This window comes from Pipistrellus hanaki (genome assembly GCF_964339955.1).
Source record: "Pipistrellus hanaki genome assembly, chromosome: 5".
Taxonomy (NCBI): Eukaryota; Metazoa; Chordata; class Mammalia; order Chiroptera; family Vespertilionidae; genus Pipistrellus; species Pipistrellus hanaki.
In genome coordinates, this window is record NC_140507.1 from 19,403,930 (window position 1) to 19,419,294 (window position 15,365).

At 57.5% G+C, this 15,365-nt stretch overlaps 1 protein-coding gene across 1 annotated transcript in view; it reads right to left on the reverse strand.

Annotated features, from left to right (window-relative positions):
• PPARGC1B (PPARG coactivator 1 beta) overlaps positions 1-15,365 on the reverse strand; it is a 101,592-nt gene that overhangs the window by 7,420 nt on the left and 78,807 nt on the right. The window contains exons 4-11 of the mRNA XM_084884203.1: positions 13,737-13,853; positions 12,095-13,238; positions 11,184-11,220; positions 10,519-10,583; positions 8,647-9,451; positions 5,766-5,841; positions 3,825-3,946; positions 882-1,036 (exon numbers count right to left, since the gene is read on the reverse strand). Coding sequence (XP_084740329.1) covers positions 882-1,036; positions 3,825-3,946; positions 5,766-5,841; positions 8,647-9,451; positions 10,519-10,583; positions 11,184-11,220; positions 12,095-13,238; positions 13,737-13,853 — 2,521 coding nt within the window. The remainder of the gene's footprint in view (positions 1-881; positions 1,037-3,824; positions 3,947-5,765; positions 5,842-8,646; positions 9,452-10,518; positions 10,584-11,183; positions 11,221-12,094; positions 13,239-13,736; positions 13,854-15,365) is intronic.

A 15,365-nucleotide genomic window follows, 5' to 3' on the forward strand; every position in this document is an offset into this window, starting at 1 on the left:
AGGAGTCGGTGAGTGGGGAAGGCGGTGAGCAACTTGGGAAGGACGTACGATCAGAAAATCTGCCACCACGGAGAGCCCATGGCCCAAGGCCTCAGGGAGCCCTGGACAGCGGGCGCCCGCTCTGCCACTCTGCTGTTTCGCGTCTGCTGTGTTGCCAACAACTCAGGGCTGTGGCTGCCCCTGATAAGATGGGGGCTGACTTAGAGCACCCCGGGCTCTTTGATCCTAGAATTCGACTTCCCTCAAGAGCCTTCTGCCCATTATCAAGCCATGGTGCATGCCGGCTAAGGCAGCCTACAAAACCAGGATGCCCTCCCTGTCTGGCAGTGAACCCGGGTCCCAGAAATGGGCATGTGCCAGGGGGAGTGCTGCCTAGCCCGGACCCTCCCAGCCCCCTGACACTAAGGAGGCTGCAGCAGACTCTCCCCTGCAAATAACTCTCTCCTAGACTGTACTTCTTTGTCTTTCTTCCCTGGCTTGTCCCCAAACGGGGAGGGCATGGCCACGGCATTGTTACCAGACAAGGCTGCTTCCTGTGGGGCCACCATGGAATGCCCCTCCGGGGGGACAGGGCAGCCAGGGGTGCTGTGAGGTCCTGGTGCTGCCATGTGGCTATGGGCACACGATTGGACCTTCCAAGAGGCCCCGGGAGCCCTGGATCTCTTTTTGGTGCCAGTCCTAGGACAGGATGAGGTGGCCCAGAGACCAGAAGGAAAGCAAGGTGGCAGCCACGAGGGAAGTGGCCGCAGAGCCGTCCGCATTGGCACAGGGAGCCGGGGCTGGGAGCTGAGTCCAGATGGGGCATTCGGCCTGGGGTTCATGGAGGGAGGTCTCGCCCTTGGTGCCTGGGTCTCAGGGGCCTCGGGGGCCGGTGGACTTACCATAGTCGGTGTACCTGGGCCAGCAGAAGCCCCGGAGGCCCCCGCCACTCAGCCGGAACGAGGGCTCGTTGTGCCTCCGCAGGGCGGCGCCGTTCCGCAGGGAGAGGGCGGCGTGCTCCGAACACCGGTACGTGATGAAGCCGTACTTCTCGCCTCTGCGGGGCAGGACAGGGGACTGTGTCACTGGGCCGGCCTGGCTAACACCGTCAGACCACCCATGGCTGGATGAGGGGTAGAACGCCAATGACCCACCACCCATGTCATTGATCCCCAAACAGAGACAATGACCCACGTCACATGACCCCAGGCAGAGACCAGGACAATGGCTAAGCTGACCTCTGCGATGTAACAACTGTCAGAGCAGGTGCTTCACGGAATGTCTGCCAGCACCGGCCACCACACACCACCCACCCCCTCAGCGGGGGCTGCTGCCAGCTCAGCGCAGGGAGGAGGGGACAGGTCAGCGGGCTCAGGGGTCCTGCCATGAAGGCTGTTGCTCTTCACACTCCCCTTCCCCCCAGGATTCCCGTTTTCTGGGGTTTGCCATGCCTACACCCCCATCCCACCACTTCCTTGGCTGCTAACTTGGCCTCACCCTCCTTAATCTCGCTGGCACGCATCTCATCCTTCATGGGAGACACCTGTGACATTTGCCAAGGCTCGGGGAGCCCAAAGTCATTCCTACCCCACCCCCAGCTCTTCGAATCCCGACCGATCAATCCGCGGCTGTGCAGACTCAGGGCAGAGACGATGTGGAGGTTCCCCTCACCCTGTGACAGGCTTACCGACAGCCGGTGCCTAATAAACGCTCCACTGAGTCCCGGGTCCTGACACTTGTCTGAGCCAGGACAACGTCGAACCCCCTCTGCCTCTTTAAATATGTCTGGGACTCGTGTGTGCTTTAAAAATATCAACAAATTGAACCTCTTCTTTAAAAATTAATTTGCGCCGAAACCAGTTTGGCTCAGTGGATAGAGCCGTCAGCCTATGGACTGAAGGGTGCCGGATTCGATTCCAGTCAAGGGTATGTACCTTGGTTGTGGGCACATCCCCAGTTGGGGGCAGGAGTTGTGCAGGAGGCAGCTGGTCAATGTTTCTCTCTCATCGATGTTTCTAGCTATTTCTCTCCCTCTCTGTAAAAAATCAATAAAATATTAAAAAATAATAAAAAATTAATTTGCTTTTTGCTTTGGCATGTGACCCTCATATGGTATCCTAAAGATTGCACAGGACTTTAAACAGTTCCATTTGTATGATGGCTCTTTTAAAAAATTGTGGTAAAAACACATCACATAAAATGTATCATCTTAACTATTGTTTTAAAATACTTTTCTTAATTTTTTAGAGAGAGATCGAGAGAGCGAGAGAGAAATTTTCCCCTCTTGATGTAAGAGGGGAAACATTGATCAGCTGCCTCCTGCACAGTCCTTACCAGGGGTGGAGCCTGCAACCCAGGAGTGTGCCCTGAGCAGGAATCAAACTGGCAGCCTTTCGGTGCCTGGGCTGATGCCCAACCCACTGAGCCACGCCAGCCAGGGCCTTCTTTACTATTTTCAAGTGTCTAGTTCAGTCGAGTTAAGTACTGTATATTCATGTTGTGGTGCAACAGAAGATCCCCAGAACATCATCTTGCAAAACTGAAGCTCTATACCCACTGAACAGCTTTCCCTCACTCCCTCTCCCAGCCCCAGGAAATCACTGTTCTACTTCCTGTTTCTATGGCTTTAACTGGTGTAAGGACCCTGTCAGACAAGTGGCATCACACAGTATATCTTTGTGACTGGCTCTATTCCACTTAGCAGAATGTCCTCACAATCCATTCATGCTTATAGCATGTAACAGGACTTCCTTTCTTTTTAAGATTGAATAACATTCCATCGTATGCATATACTATTACTTTCTTCATCCATTCACCCGTGGATGGACTCCTGGGTGCTGTCCACCTGTTGGCTATGGTGAATCATGGTGCTATGAACATGGTTGTGCAAATATCCCTGTGAGATCTTGCTTTCAGTTCTTTTGAGTATACACCCAGAAGTGGGATTGCTGGATCCTGGGGTGATTCTATGTCCAATGTTTTAGGCCATTTCATACTGTTTTCCAGTGGCTGCACCATTTTCTATTCCCACCAAGAGTGCAGAAGTTTCCCTTTCCTCCACCTCCTTGCCAACACTTGTTATTTTCTGTGGCCATCGAATGGATGTGAGGTATGCCAGGATTTTTATGCAGACACTATTTTCTCATTGAAGCTTTAAAAATTATGTTCAAATTAGGATTTAAAAACTTTAATAATGTAGCTTGCAAGTATACTAGGAGGTACTTCAGAATTATTTCAAAACTGACCACGTTTTTGACATCTAAGTTGTACCTTTATATGCAATCTAGTTTTGCAGACCCCTGACAGAGGAAACACTGCCTCCCCAGGTGAGTGAGGAAAAACCGGGCTGCCCAGGAGAATGGACGCTCTCTGCATGGCTGCTGCAGAGAGATGGGGAGGGAGGAGCAGTGTGGAGCTTGCAGAGCAGCGAGGTTCCAATGCATCAATGCCGTTCACCTCCACGGGCTGCTGGCTGCCCTGTCTCAGTTTTAGGGTAGAGAACCGGAAGCAGACACATAGGCTGCAGATCTGGCTCTGCCACGAACCAGCTGCTCAGGTACCTTGTCTGAGTCCCCGATAAAAGGTCAGCCACAGGAAGAATGGGTGTGTATGTCACAGGCACAGAGTTGGGAAGTTTAGAGAATGCATGGAAGCAAACCCTCCGCACGTGTCCCCTGCTATTCCTGGGCTGCATGGTCCTTACTGGTCCTTCTCCAGGTCCAGGCTGTGGATTTCCTCAAATGTGTTCCACAAACCTCCTAGGGTATCGTCTGTGTGGCCAGCTCTGCCCCTCCGCGCGCACCCCCCCCCCCTCCCCGCCTCTGCCAGAGCTTGGTTCCACCCACCTCTTGCTTCTCGTCAGCACCTGGCACTCCACAATCTCACCAAACACTTCGAAGCGCCTCTTCAGCTCGTGGGAGCTCATGTCGCTGGAGAGATTTCGAACGTACACCACTCGGCCTTCGCCCTGCTCGAGAAGGGGGACACAGAGGGACCCCGTCATTGCCTGGCTTCCCGGTTCCCCCTGGTGGCAGGCTCCCAGGGATTCCTGGCGCCCAGGCCATGACGCCTGGCTGAGCCAGGGGCACCAGCGGGGGCTGCAGTCGGAGAGGCACTGACGGTCGCTCCCCCAGAGGACTGTCCTGCTGGAGAAGGGCTTTGGGGTAGGAAAGTGACCCCCAAGGGAGCAATTGCTTCCTTGAAGAACATGAGCAGAGACTGAGCGGAGAAGCAGAGGGGCTCATCGCTGTTACTATAACTTCATGCTCAGGAGCTTCCACATTTGTTTTGCGTCTTAGACGTTTTTGGGAAATGGGGGAAGAGTGGGAGTGGGAAGGCCAGGTGGTAGCGGCAGCCCTTGGGAGCCAGGTGGTCTAGGGAGTCGGTGGGCTGGGAGGAAAGGGACGGGATAGGAGACACAGGGCTGCTGGAGCCAGCATTCTCCGTGGTTCTGCCAGGGCCTGGAGACACCCTGCCAGAGGCCACCTTCAGGAGAGCTCGGGACCATGCCCAGGGGCCCTTAGAGCTGCCCAGCAGCGGGCAGGGGTGGGAAGCCCAGCCTCTCCTCTTCCACCTGCGGCTGCGCCCAGCTCCAGCCACTGCCAATGGAAGAGTCGCTTGGACCTGCTATGACTCCAGCCATGGCCCCGGGAACCTGGGAGCCGGTGCCTCCAGGGCCAATACAGACAGGTTCTGGCTGGGACAGGCTTCCTCCAGGAGCAGGGCAAGGCCAGCAACCCTGGAGCCCTCCCAGGCTCTGCCGTCAGCAGTCACGGGAACTGTGCACCCCACACCGGGACATGATGGGCCTCTAGGCATTGCCTGGAATTCACCACACTCTTCCCCACCTCGGCCCCTTGTTCTAAGTCTTTGCTTGGTTGGTACCTCTCATCCCTCAGGGCTCAGCTCCCAGAGGAGGCCCTGCCTCCAGACCAGCATACAAATACATCCTCCCCAGCAGTAAAAACAGTCCCACGGTCTCACTGTGATGTGATCGCCCTCACACGCTTCTCCCAACCTGTAATTACAGTGCTTATTTCTTGTTTATGAGCCTGTTCTCACTCTCTCGTCTACCCTATGTCTTGCTCATTGTAGTTGTCCGGGGTCTAGGACCATGCCACACATGTCACAACTCCTGCAGGGTCGGTCACACCTGGATTCTAAGACAACACCCCACACTCAGCCTGTTTGCAGACAGCTCTGTCCCTCTGTGGCAGGGATACCCCGAGTGTACCCCCTGCCTCCTCCCCGAAGCACCCGTCATGGGGAAAGCAATCAAGAGAGGGTCCGTTTGTCTGTTTGTGCTTGTCTTACGCCCCTTTCCCTTCTTTCCAGTGACATGGAGGGGCTGGCTCACCCTCAAACCGCCCCCACCCCCACCCCTCCAGCGTCCCGATGAATGGTGTGGGGCAGGTGCTTTGCAGTGGACTCATCAGGCAGTCTGGGTCTGTGCGATTTCTCTGGGGGAGGATTAGAGAGGTGTGTGGGGAGCAAGGGATGGGGGTTCTCTTGGTCCCTTAGACCTGACCAAGCTGGGGGACCCTTAGGAAGCATAAGGCCCAACTCTCTTGTGTACAGAGGAGTAAACTGAGGCTCAGGGAAGCAGGGGTACCTGCCTAAGGTCACCCAGAAGGTGGGGGAGGGATTAGGGTGTGGCCTGGTGGGCCTGGCTCTGTTTCCCCAACCGCACCTGCCCCGAAAGAGCTTCAGGCCTACACAGTCCCGGTCCTTCCTGACACCCTGCTGGTTCCCATTGGCTCTGGGCTCCGGGGCCCCAGGTCACTTACAATAGCCTTTTCCCGCCGCTTCCTGGCATGCCGGACGCTTGGCGTTCCGTCTGAACACGGCCCTCTGCTCTCACATCTGTCAGTGAACAAGCAAAGCAGAGGCACTCACTCTCAGAAGGGACCGTGTGGGGAGGGCGGCAGGTCTATGAGGACCCCCCTGGGCAAGGGCAGCCAGTGCCTCCTGGGGGGGCTGACCACGGACACACGCCTCCTGCCACCTTCTGGGACTAGATCGCTGGGAACCACCACCTGCTGCCAGGCTCTTGTGGATAAAAAGGCCCTTTCACTTCATTCCCGTGTTTGATCGGAGGAAGAAACCAATGCATCTTATGTTTCCCCATTTTCTAGATGAAAACCCTGAGGCTCAGGGGCAGGTTAGGATTGGCTGAAACCAGAATGTGCAGAAGCCCGAGGAAGAGGGAGGTCTGCGGAATCAGACCCACTGCCCTCTGGTGGCTGGTGCCGGGGCTGCCATCACAGCCCCATGTCCAGTCCGGCCATCAGGCTACTCAATCCAGAAGGCACACCTGTGCCTTCCTGCCTGCCCGCACGCTGCCCTCTCCTCTGGAGGGAGCACGGCCCGTGAGGAGTGGCTGGGTCTGGCTCTCCCACATGCTGTCTGCACCCTTGGGAATGGGATACAGCACCGAGGGTAAGAGCAGGGCTCTGCAGTCAGACAGCCTGTGCTGGAAGCCTGGCCCTACCACCCCCCCCCCCCCTGCTGGGTGACATTGGGCCAGGTACGTAAGCCCTCTCAGCTTCAGCTCATCCGCAAAACAGAGAGAACGATGGTGTCCACCTCCTCAGCCTTTTGTGAAGGTCCAGTCAGAAAATGCACGGAACCGCCGAGCCCAGGACCTATGTGCATAATAACTGCGTGCCCTACGTTTCTGCTGAACCTCTTTGAGCCTCAGCTTCCTCGTCTATAAAACAGGGAGAGGAAGCAGATGCACTCTCCCAAGGCATCAAAAAAAGGGTAAGAGAAGGGGACGTGGCCGGCGAACTATAACGTGCTCCGCAATAACAGTATCACCGTCCACCTGCCATGGAATTGGCAGCGTCCCCGGAAGAGCTGAGAGCGACTGGAAGGTGCCTCGGGGCTTGGGGCTTGTGTTGCTAAACCCGCTCAGAACGCTTCCTGCCGAGCAGCGTTTGGTGGCGGAGGCACAGGGAAAGCACTGTGGGCCTGGAGAAGGCTGACGACTAGTTTGCCAGGCTCGCCAGGTGCTGAGCTCTGCCAGGCAGCCCAGCAGGAAGGCAGTCACCTTTCTCCAGGGAGCAGAAAAGCCAGGCTGAACTTGGCCTAAAAGCGATCGGAGGAAAGAAGTCATGGGGGTTTCTAGAAAGGCTCCCAACTCTTCACCAGCAAGCCCCGGAGGCAGGCCCTGCCTACACACCCCAGAACCTGTCCGCGGGGAGCAGCCTGGGCAGCTCCAGCTCCGGTGTTGGGGGATGGGTGTGACAGGAATAGAACCTCAGGAGCTCTGAAACAAGGAACCAACGTGGCAGAGAAACTGCCTCAGATAAACACGGAGTCATTTAGCTTCCAGCAGCCCCGGGGAGGGGGAAGGAGAACGGAGCAGGAGAGAGCGGAGAGAGGTCTAAGGGAGCCGGTCCTAACTGATCATCCGGGCTTATTATAGAGAAGGGCTTTTAGAGAAATCGCTGGGGAGCTCATTTTGAGGAACATGGTCCAGGGCTTCGAAACACTAGTGCCTGGGAAGCTCCATAAAAATGGAATGACAAGGTAGATGTATAAGCACATTTTTAAATGGGGGAGGAACCTCTGCATTCATCAGATTTTCAAACGGGGCAGAAGAGCTGCAGGTGTAGATATGCAAACAGGAAGCTGAAGTTTTCTAAGAAAAGGTATCTTTCTATTTCTGAATGCTGGTTCTCGGAGTCATACTCTGGGGACTCTGGGCATCCTCACCTGGGAACTTGTTAGAAATGCAAATTATCTACCCCCAGACATACAGAATCAAAAACTCAGGGGGTAGGGCCCAGCCATCCGCTGTGAACCAGACCTCCAGGTGACTCAACGGCTCTGCTCTAGACCCAATAGCACCATCTAGTGGTCACTCCGGCGCATTTCAGACAGAGGGTTTGGGACCTGCACCAACCCACCTCAGCCCCCCTCCCCTCCCCCCCCCCCCCCCCCCCCCCCCCCCCGCCCGCCAGGAAGATCCTGCTGGGATCAGGGAGAGAAGCAACCTGCCTCCACCAAAATATGTCAGACCTCCTCCATGCTTTCTGCACAGCAATCCACTGACTTTTGGACCGGCTCCCTCTGCAGGCCGGTTCAGTGAGCAAGGACGGGATGAGCAAACAGGCTCATGACGCACCATCACACCACCCGGAGCAAAGGTAAAAGGGGGGTTGACTGGAAAGTCACAGTGCAACTCAGCAGCACTGGAAAAGGGGATAAAACCTCATTCCTGCTTTCAACCCGGGCATGTTTCAGAACACAGAATAGAATCATGCTAATTTTCCTTTTACACGTGTCACGTAGGTAAGAAACTGTGTGGGTATGTCTATGTTCCCATAAAAACCTACCCATCTTACAAGTATATAAGCAGAAAACAGATGGATAGGAAGTAAGTTCATCTAGACCTAAGGCTCCAAATGGTGGAAAGTAGAGGTTCTTCCCCTCCTGAGGCCAGGAGATTGGGGCCCCTCCTGGCTGGCACTCAGCAGGCTCTCTGCGTGCCTCCGGGACTAGCCCACAGTTTTCCCGAGGAGACCACCCTCAGGCCTCTCACCAGGTCATGGGCCACACAGGGAAACGCAGACCCAGTTTCAAGGCTCCTCCCTCCCCTGGCACCCTGGGAACCAGGGCCTTCAGCTGCCCATTGTCCCTCCGGGGGCCACCCACCCGTACCTGAAGGTCCTGCGGATGGCTGGTGACCGGGAGTGGCAGGACGAGGAGCCGGAGCTGGAGCGGCTGCGGGAACAGAGCTGCCGGCCGGCCTTGCTCGGAGGGCTCTGGTAGGGGCAGTAGTCAGAGCGAGGGGGGCTGACCCCTGAGTCTTCATCATTGTCCTCCTCCTCCTCCTCCTCTTCCTCCTCCTCCTCCAGGAGGAAGCTGCTCTCGCCGCCGCTGCTGCTGCTGTCCTCAAACACGGTGTCGTACTCAGGGCTCTTGCACAGGGCCAGGTCCTCGTCCTCCAGGGCCGTCTCCAGGAGCCCGAAGTGCTTGGTGAGGCTGGCGCGGATCTCGTGGTCTCTCAGCAGCAGGCTGTCCTTGGGGGATGCCCTTGCGTCACGGCTCCTGCGCTCCTCCCAGCCAGAGGCCTGCGCCTCCGCCCGCGGGGCACCTTGCTGGGGCCCGTCCTCCCGGCGGACCCCGGACGGCTCCCAGGACCTCAGCACCTTCCTCTGCAGGGCGCCCTCGGGCTTGAGCACCTGGCAGTAGTCGTGGTCTCCAAAGGAACAGGAGAAGGGGCGCTTCTGGCCGGCCTGGGAGGCGGGCTGGGCGGTGGCGTGCCGCAGGTGGGACAGGAGCTCGCTCCGCTCCGGGTGCTGCTTGGGCGGCTTGTGGGCCGCCCCCGGGGCAGCCCTGAGCTGGAGGCCCTCCGGGGCGGGGCGGCTGGGAGCTGTGTCTTGGCCCGGGCTGTGCTTGATGTCCGGCTTGAAGGGGTCCTCCTCCGCGGGCTTGTAGGGAGGGGTGGTGGGTGGGGTGAGTCCTATCCGTGTGAGAGGAGAGACACGTGAGGTGGAGACAGATCACTTCTCCAAGAGACACGGGAACCCTAGTTTGGGGATGGCAAAGTGGGACCCCACTTCCCAAACGCAACGGGACGCCAGGCATCACTAATCGGTTACCGCGCTCCTGGCGGAGCCTGGGCATGGCCTGGGACTCCGCAGAGTCCACCATCCATTTTTCGGAGCTGACGTGATGAAACCCATTTGCCATCCCTTCTGTAGCCTGGCAATGGCAGCCGAAGCCCCTGACCATCCGGGATAACTTCCTGCTCCCCATCCGTCGTTCAACAGGACCTCCCAGCTGCCTCCCAGCTGGATCTGATCTCCAGTGTCCTTAGTGCTCCTGCATCTGCCCCTGGCCTCCATCCCCCCCACGCACAAGAGGAGACTCAGAAAACACCACAGACAGCTTCCTCTCTTGGGCTCCCGAAGTCTACGGGATCAACACCAAAGCCCTCAGCCTGGCGGTCCTCTCAGCCTCTTGTGGTTGCTCTTCCCTGACCCCCCAGGTCTGCCACGTCACAGCGCCAGGGGACCAGCCTCCTCAGGGGCCTCTGTACTCTCCCTGCTCTTGCCTTTGCTCGTGCTGATTCCGCTGCCAGAGACACCCTTCCCCTTCTTTGTCTCCTCAGCTCCTACCCATCCTGCAAGGCCAGTTCAAATGCCCCCTGCAAATCTGCCCAGGCCCCACTTCCGCCCCCTGCACCGCCCCTCTGTGCTCCCAGAGCTCCGCTCATACTTTGGAATTAGTGGGAACGAAACAGTCCTCATCATGGTGTGAGTCTGTCTCCCACATAGGACTGCGGCTCCTTTGGGGGAAGATAGCGGCTCTACCTTTGCTGACCCCGACATCAGCTCACAGGCCAGCCGGCCCCCGAGCCTGCTGCTTCGAACACCCTCAGTGTGCATCTCGAGACCCGGCACAGCCTGTGCCACAGTGGCAGGCAGAGCTCAAGGGGGCACCCCTCACCGCCCGAGGGGCTGCTCAGGGTGGGGGGACTCGTTGCTGGGCATGGTGCCAGCTCCCTCAAGGGCAGCCCCGGCTCACCTGCCGTGCCACAGAGTTCCACTGTCAAGGTCTGCTCAAAACTCTTCTTGCCAAAAGGAGGGTCACTGGTGGGCGGGGAGGACAGAGAGGAAAGAGGCCAGTCAGCAGCAGGCCTCACCTCCCCAGCACGGAGAGGGCGAGGGGACACCGTGGTAGAGCCTGGCTCTGCTGCCTGTGGAAGTGAGGCCTGGGGAGAATTGCTAGAGACCCCTCCCTCCCCCACTAACTAGTTTTAAGAGGAAATTCAAAGCTGCAAGATAGATCTCCTGGAGAGTGGAGAGAGGGCAAGGATCACCAGCCTCCTTGTTTTATAGATTGAGCACCTGAGGCCCAGAGAGGGAGACAGACTTGCCCAAAGCCACACAGCATTTCCAGCTTTCCCCCCATCAAGAAAAGAACTCCCTCCCTGGTCCCGGAGAGGACAGCTTCCAAAATGGTGGAGGCTTTGACTCCCCACCCTTCCCTGCAGAGACTAGTGCCTAATAGCAAACTCCCTTCTATGGGAGCCCAGCTCCAAGGGCCCCGGGGCAATGAGGGCACGGGCATGGGGGCAGGGCCAGGCTCAGGGCTGATGGACCACCCAGCCTCCTGCCCCTCACCCCGAAGTACACCCCCAAAAGGACAAAGTCTCATGGAATAACAAACCGATCATTTCCAAAACCTACCTTTGTGACAAGGTCAGCATGAGGCACCTGGAAGAGTCTGAAATGCAGACAAAAGAGAAAAAAGTTAAGATCCCTCAACATGGCACCATTAGCAAAGGATTCCTTCAGGAGGAGACCCTAACTGGTACCAAGCACAGCTCCCTTCAAGCACGTGACCCAAAAGCCTCTGCCATTTTTAGGGGACAACCCAAAGCCTCCTTCATCCCAGGTGTCTCAGCAACATGAGCCCCTGGCAGATTTATTCCATTTCCCAGAAAGAGCAGATGAGTGCAAAGGGCGACCCCTCCTGGCCACACAGTGCAGCGCAGGGGGAAGAGTTGGGAGCCTAAGGCCAGAGTCTAGGAGCTCTGGTGCCCATGGATGCGGGACTAACTAGCTAAAGGAATCTCTGTGCCTCCATTTCTGTGCCTCAAAATGGGGATTATAACAGGGCAATTATAACCTTGCGGGGAGGTCAGTGGGGATCATCCGTGTTAGACCAGTGCCCAGCACAGGTACACAGAAGAACAGAGAACTCTTACTATCATCACCACTACTGTTACCATGTAAAATTCACCTTCATGTGGAGCTGAATTTTCAGACACACCTTCTATCCCATCATCACCCACGAAGTCTTCTTTAGAGCACTTATCACCATAGGCAATGATCTTCCTTGTGTGCTTACTTTTTGGTCACCCGTCTCCCCCACCGAAACACAAGCCCCATCAAGGCAGGCGTCCCCCTCCTTGTTCAGTAAGTGGCGCCTGGCCCCTGCCTGGTGTATGGGCGATCCCTGAAGATCTGCCCAGCTAGCCCCTTGTACAGAAAGGAAAGTTGAGATCCAGAGAGGAGAAGGGACTTGACCAAGGCAGGGCTCCCGGCTCCTAGCACATCCCACCCCTGCCCCTCTCCCGCAGACAGACTCCGACTACCTCTGGAAGGGAGCCGCGGGCAGCTGGGGTCCTCATCGGTGTCCCCACCCCCACTCTCACAGGGGCTCTCCAGAGCCGGGATCTGGGGTCCCCGGGGTTGCTGCTGCTGGTCTTGGCCACTGTCCTCGTCCGTGGGGCTGCCCTGCTCCCCCTCCGTGTCATAGGCCTCGGGAGCCAGGCTCAGCGAGGGCAGGGCTCCTTCCCCTTGGGGCTCCGAGGGGCCCAGCGACTCATCGGTGAACGTCAGCCAGGGGCCGAGCTCCGGGTTCAGTCTCCTGGAACGCCGCACGGGGCACACGGAGCTCTCCGGCTTCCTCCCCAGCTTGGTCCACGGCAAGCCTCTGCCCGGCCTTTTCCAGCCCCACTCTTCCTCCTCCTCCTCTTCTTCCTTTTCTTCCTCCTCCTCTTCCTCCTCCTCCTCCTCTTCCTCCTCCTGCTGCTGCCGCCTAGCCACCCGGCTGGCATGGCCTTTCGCCTCCAGCCGCAGAGGGCGCAGGCTGCGGCCAGGCCCGGTGCTCTTGGGTGAAGCTGCCACCCTCACCTCCACGGGACACGGGCGGCCGGGGGAGGCCTGGCCGTCTCTGGGCCTGTGCTGGGGCCTGAGCGAGGCGTAGACGGGTGTGGCCAGGCGGTAGGGTTTGCTGACATCACAGAGGACATCTTGAGCCAGAAGTTCCCTCAGGATGGAAAACTTGGCCCACGTGGCTTTGGAGGGGGGCGGGGGCTGGGCCCAGGGTCTGGCCTGCTTGGGGGGGTTGGCGCAGGGCTGAGGGGCCGGCTCTGAGGCCGGCGTGGGGAGCTTCCTCGGGGGGAGGCAGTAGGTGTGCATGTAGCGGATAAGCTGCAGCACGGCCTGCATGTCCTCCGGGGGAACCTGGGCGCCGGAGCTGGCCCTGCCCCGTGCCGGGGAGGCCCAGGGAGAGGCTGGCGCTGGCTGGGGGCTCAGGCGGTCCTTGCTTGGCTCCTCATCCTCCTTGGCGGGGAGCCGGGGAGGCAGCGGGGCTGGTGGCTGCAGGCCCCTCTCCGGGGAGTGGGCTTTCGCCTGGGGGCAGGATGGCCCCGAGGTGAGGTGCTTATGCAGTTCCGAACAGCTCCGGCTCTGAGGCTGCGTTGTGGGGGCCTTCTTCTCCTGGGCGCTGTCCACCTGGGGGGGAAGAGAGACCAGAGTGAGGAGGGAGGCCCGTCCTGCTTCTCCCCTCAGCCCCACCCCTGCGCCACAGGCCGGGCTCAGGAAGGTCTGGCCCTAGCTCCTGGGTGTTCAAAATACAGCTGCCAACTCCCCACAGCTCCCCCAAAAGAGACCCAGCTCCTTACTGTGTCTCCAAACCACGAGATCTGTTTCACGCTGTCACCACATAGAAAAAGCCCCCTGAGGTCAGGCCACGCCTCCCTGGTCCCTCCTCCAGCCCAGGGTCTGGCACTGCCTGGAACATGGGTGTGTGTGAGAGAATGTGAGGGGCTCTTTCTGGAACCCCAACCTGGCCTGGGTCTCATGAAGTGCCCAGCACACCAGGCACAAGGACTGCATGAGGAGCCAGGGGGAAAGCGACTGAACTGGAAACCCCTAATGAGAGCTGAAGGGTGCACCCCCAGCCCCAGCCACCGGGGGGCCGGATGGGTTTCAGGGCATGGGCAGAAATACCTTGACACAAGGCCGCTGACTTTTGGACCTGAGGCTGGTCCGGCGCCAGGCGGCCCCTTCCTTCTGGGAATCGGAGCCGGACGCTGGGGAGGATGTGGCAAGCAGGAGCTTCTGCAGCTGCGGGAGAAGCAGAGAGGAGAGAAGCTGGGCTGAGCCACAGCCGGAGGCCATGGAGGACAGAGAGGCAGAAGCCCCAGCTAGCCCCTCAGACTGATCACGCCCTGACCCTGTCATCCCAGGACCTGGGAAGAACATAGCACAGGCATTCAATGACCTAGAGCCGTGGTCAGCAAAATGAGAGTCACATGTAGCTCTTTGGCCCCTTGAGTGTGGCTCTTCCACAAAATATCACATGCAGTTGCGCACGTACAGTGCGATTGAAACTTCGTGGCCCATGGGCAGAAATTGGTTTTCGGTCTGGGCGAGTCTATTTTGAAGAAGTGGTTCTAATGCCGAGCCACACTCAAGGGGCCAAAGAGCCGCATGTGGCTTGCGAGCCGTGGTTTGTCGAGCACTGATCTAGACTATGTTCCCAACATACAGAGTGGGGCAAAAGTAGGTTTCAAGTTGTTTGTATGGGAAGGAGCACCATAACGAACACATGATAATGATAATAATACAAGAATAAACTCTGCGTTTCGTGTGCTCACAACTGGAGACCTGCTTTTGCCCCACCTGCACATCGTACTTGAACAGAGTGGGCAGACATGACCCAAGATCTGGCTGGGTTTCTCAAAGTCACAGATAGCCTTCTTAGGTAATTCGTTTTGAAAAGGGTTTACAATTTATTGGGATGCTGGTGTGTGTTTGGGGCTGTTAGACAATCAGCTCTCTGTACTTAATGCTATACACAGAGCGCCTCTGGCCTCCCGATGTTTCTACACAAGAGGAAGCATGTGACACTCCAGCTTGTCTGGCTTCCCTAGTTTTTCCATAAAAACTACGGAGACACTTACACGTCTGCACCCAGAGGGCAGGCACACAACGTGTCACAGCCGAGCTAGCAGGGAGCTGAGTGCAACTGGAGCCCTACCGGAGATCCGATCTCGGCCACGGCCGTGAGCAAGCCAGGAAGTACGGCAGGTTTTTGCTAAAGCACCGAGTGCTTCCTTGGGGGTCATATCCCCCAGGTTGTCCCAACAAGGGGTGCCAAAGGCCCAGGAAGCAGAGAAAAGGCCATCCCACACTCCTGTAAAAGCTGGAGGATCCCCATCTGGACCCCAAACCCACACACAAATACACACACACACACACACACACACACACAGCTGTGATCTCTGACGTGGACAGGAAACGTTCTGTGGACTGGAGGAAAGGACCTGGTTCTGACCCAGCTCAGCCCAACTCAGCATGAGACTGAGGGCAAGTCCTTTCTCTCTCTGGGCCTTGGTTTCTCCATTGGAATAACAGGGGCAGGTAGATTAAATAACTATACCTGAACCTTTCTTTTTCTTTTCTTTTCTTTTTTCTTTTCTTTTCTTTTTTTCCCCCCACTCAGGAGTCTCTCTAAGAATATGCTAGAAGCTGCTGACTTCAGAAAAATGCACAGGTTTGTAGAGGTCCGTGGGCCTTGGTGGACACCTCAGGGCCTTTCTAACTCCGACAGTGTACTAGGAATGGACACCTCAG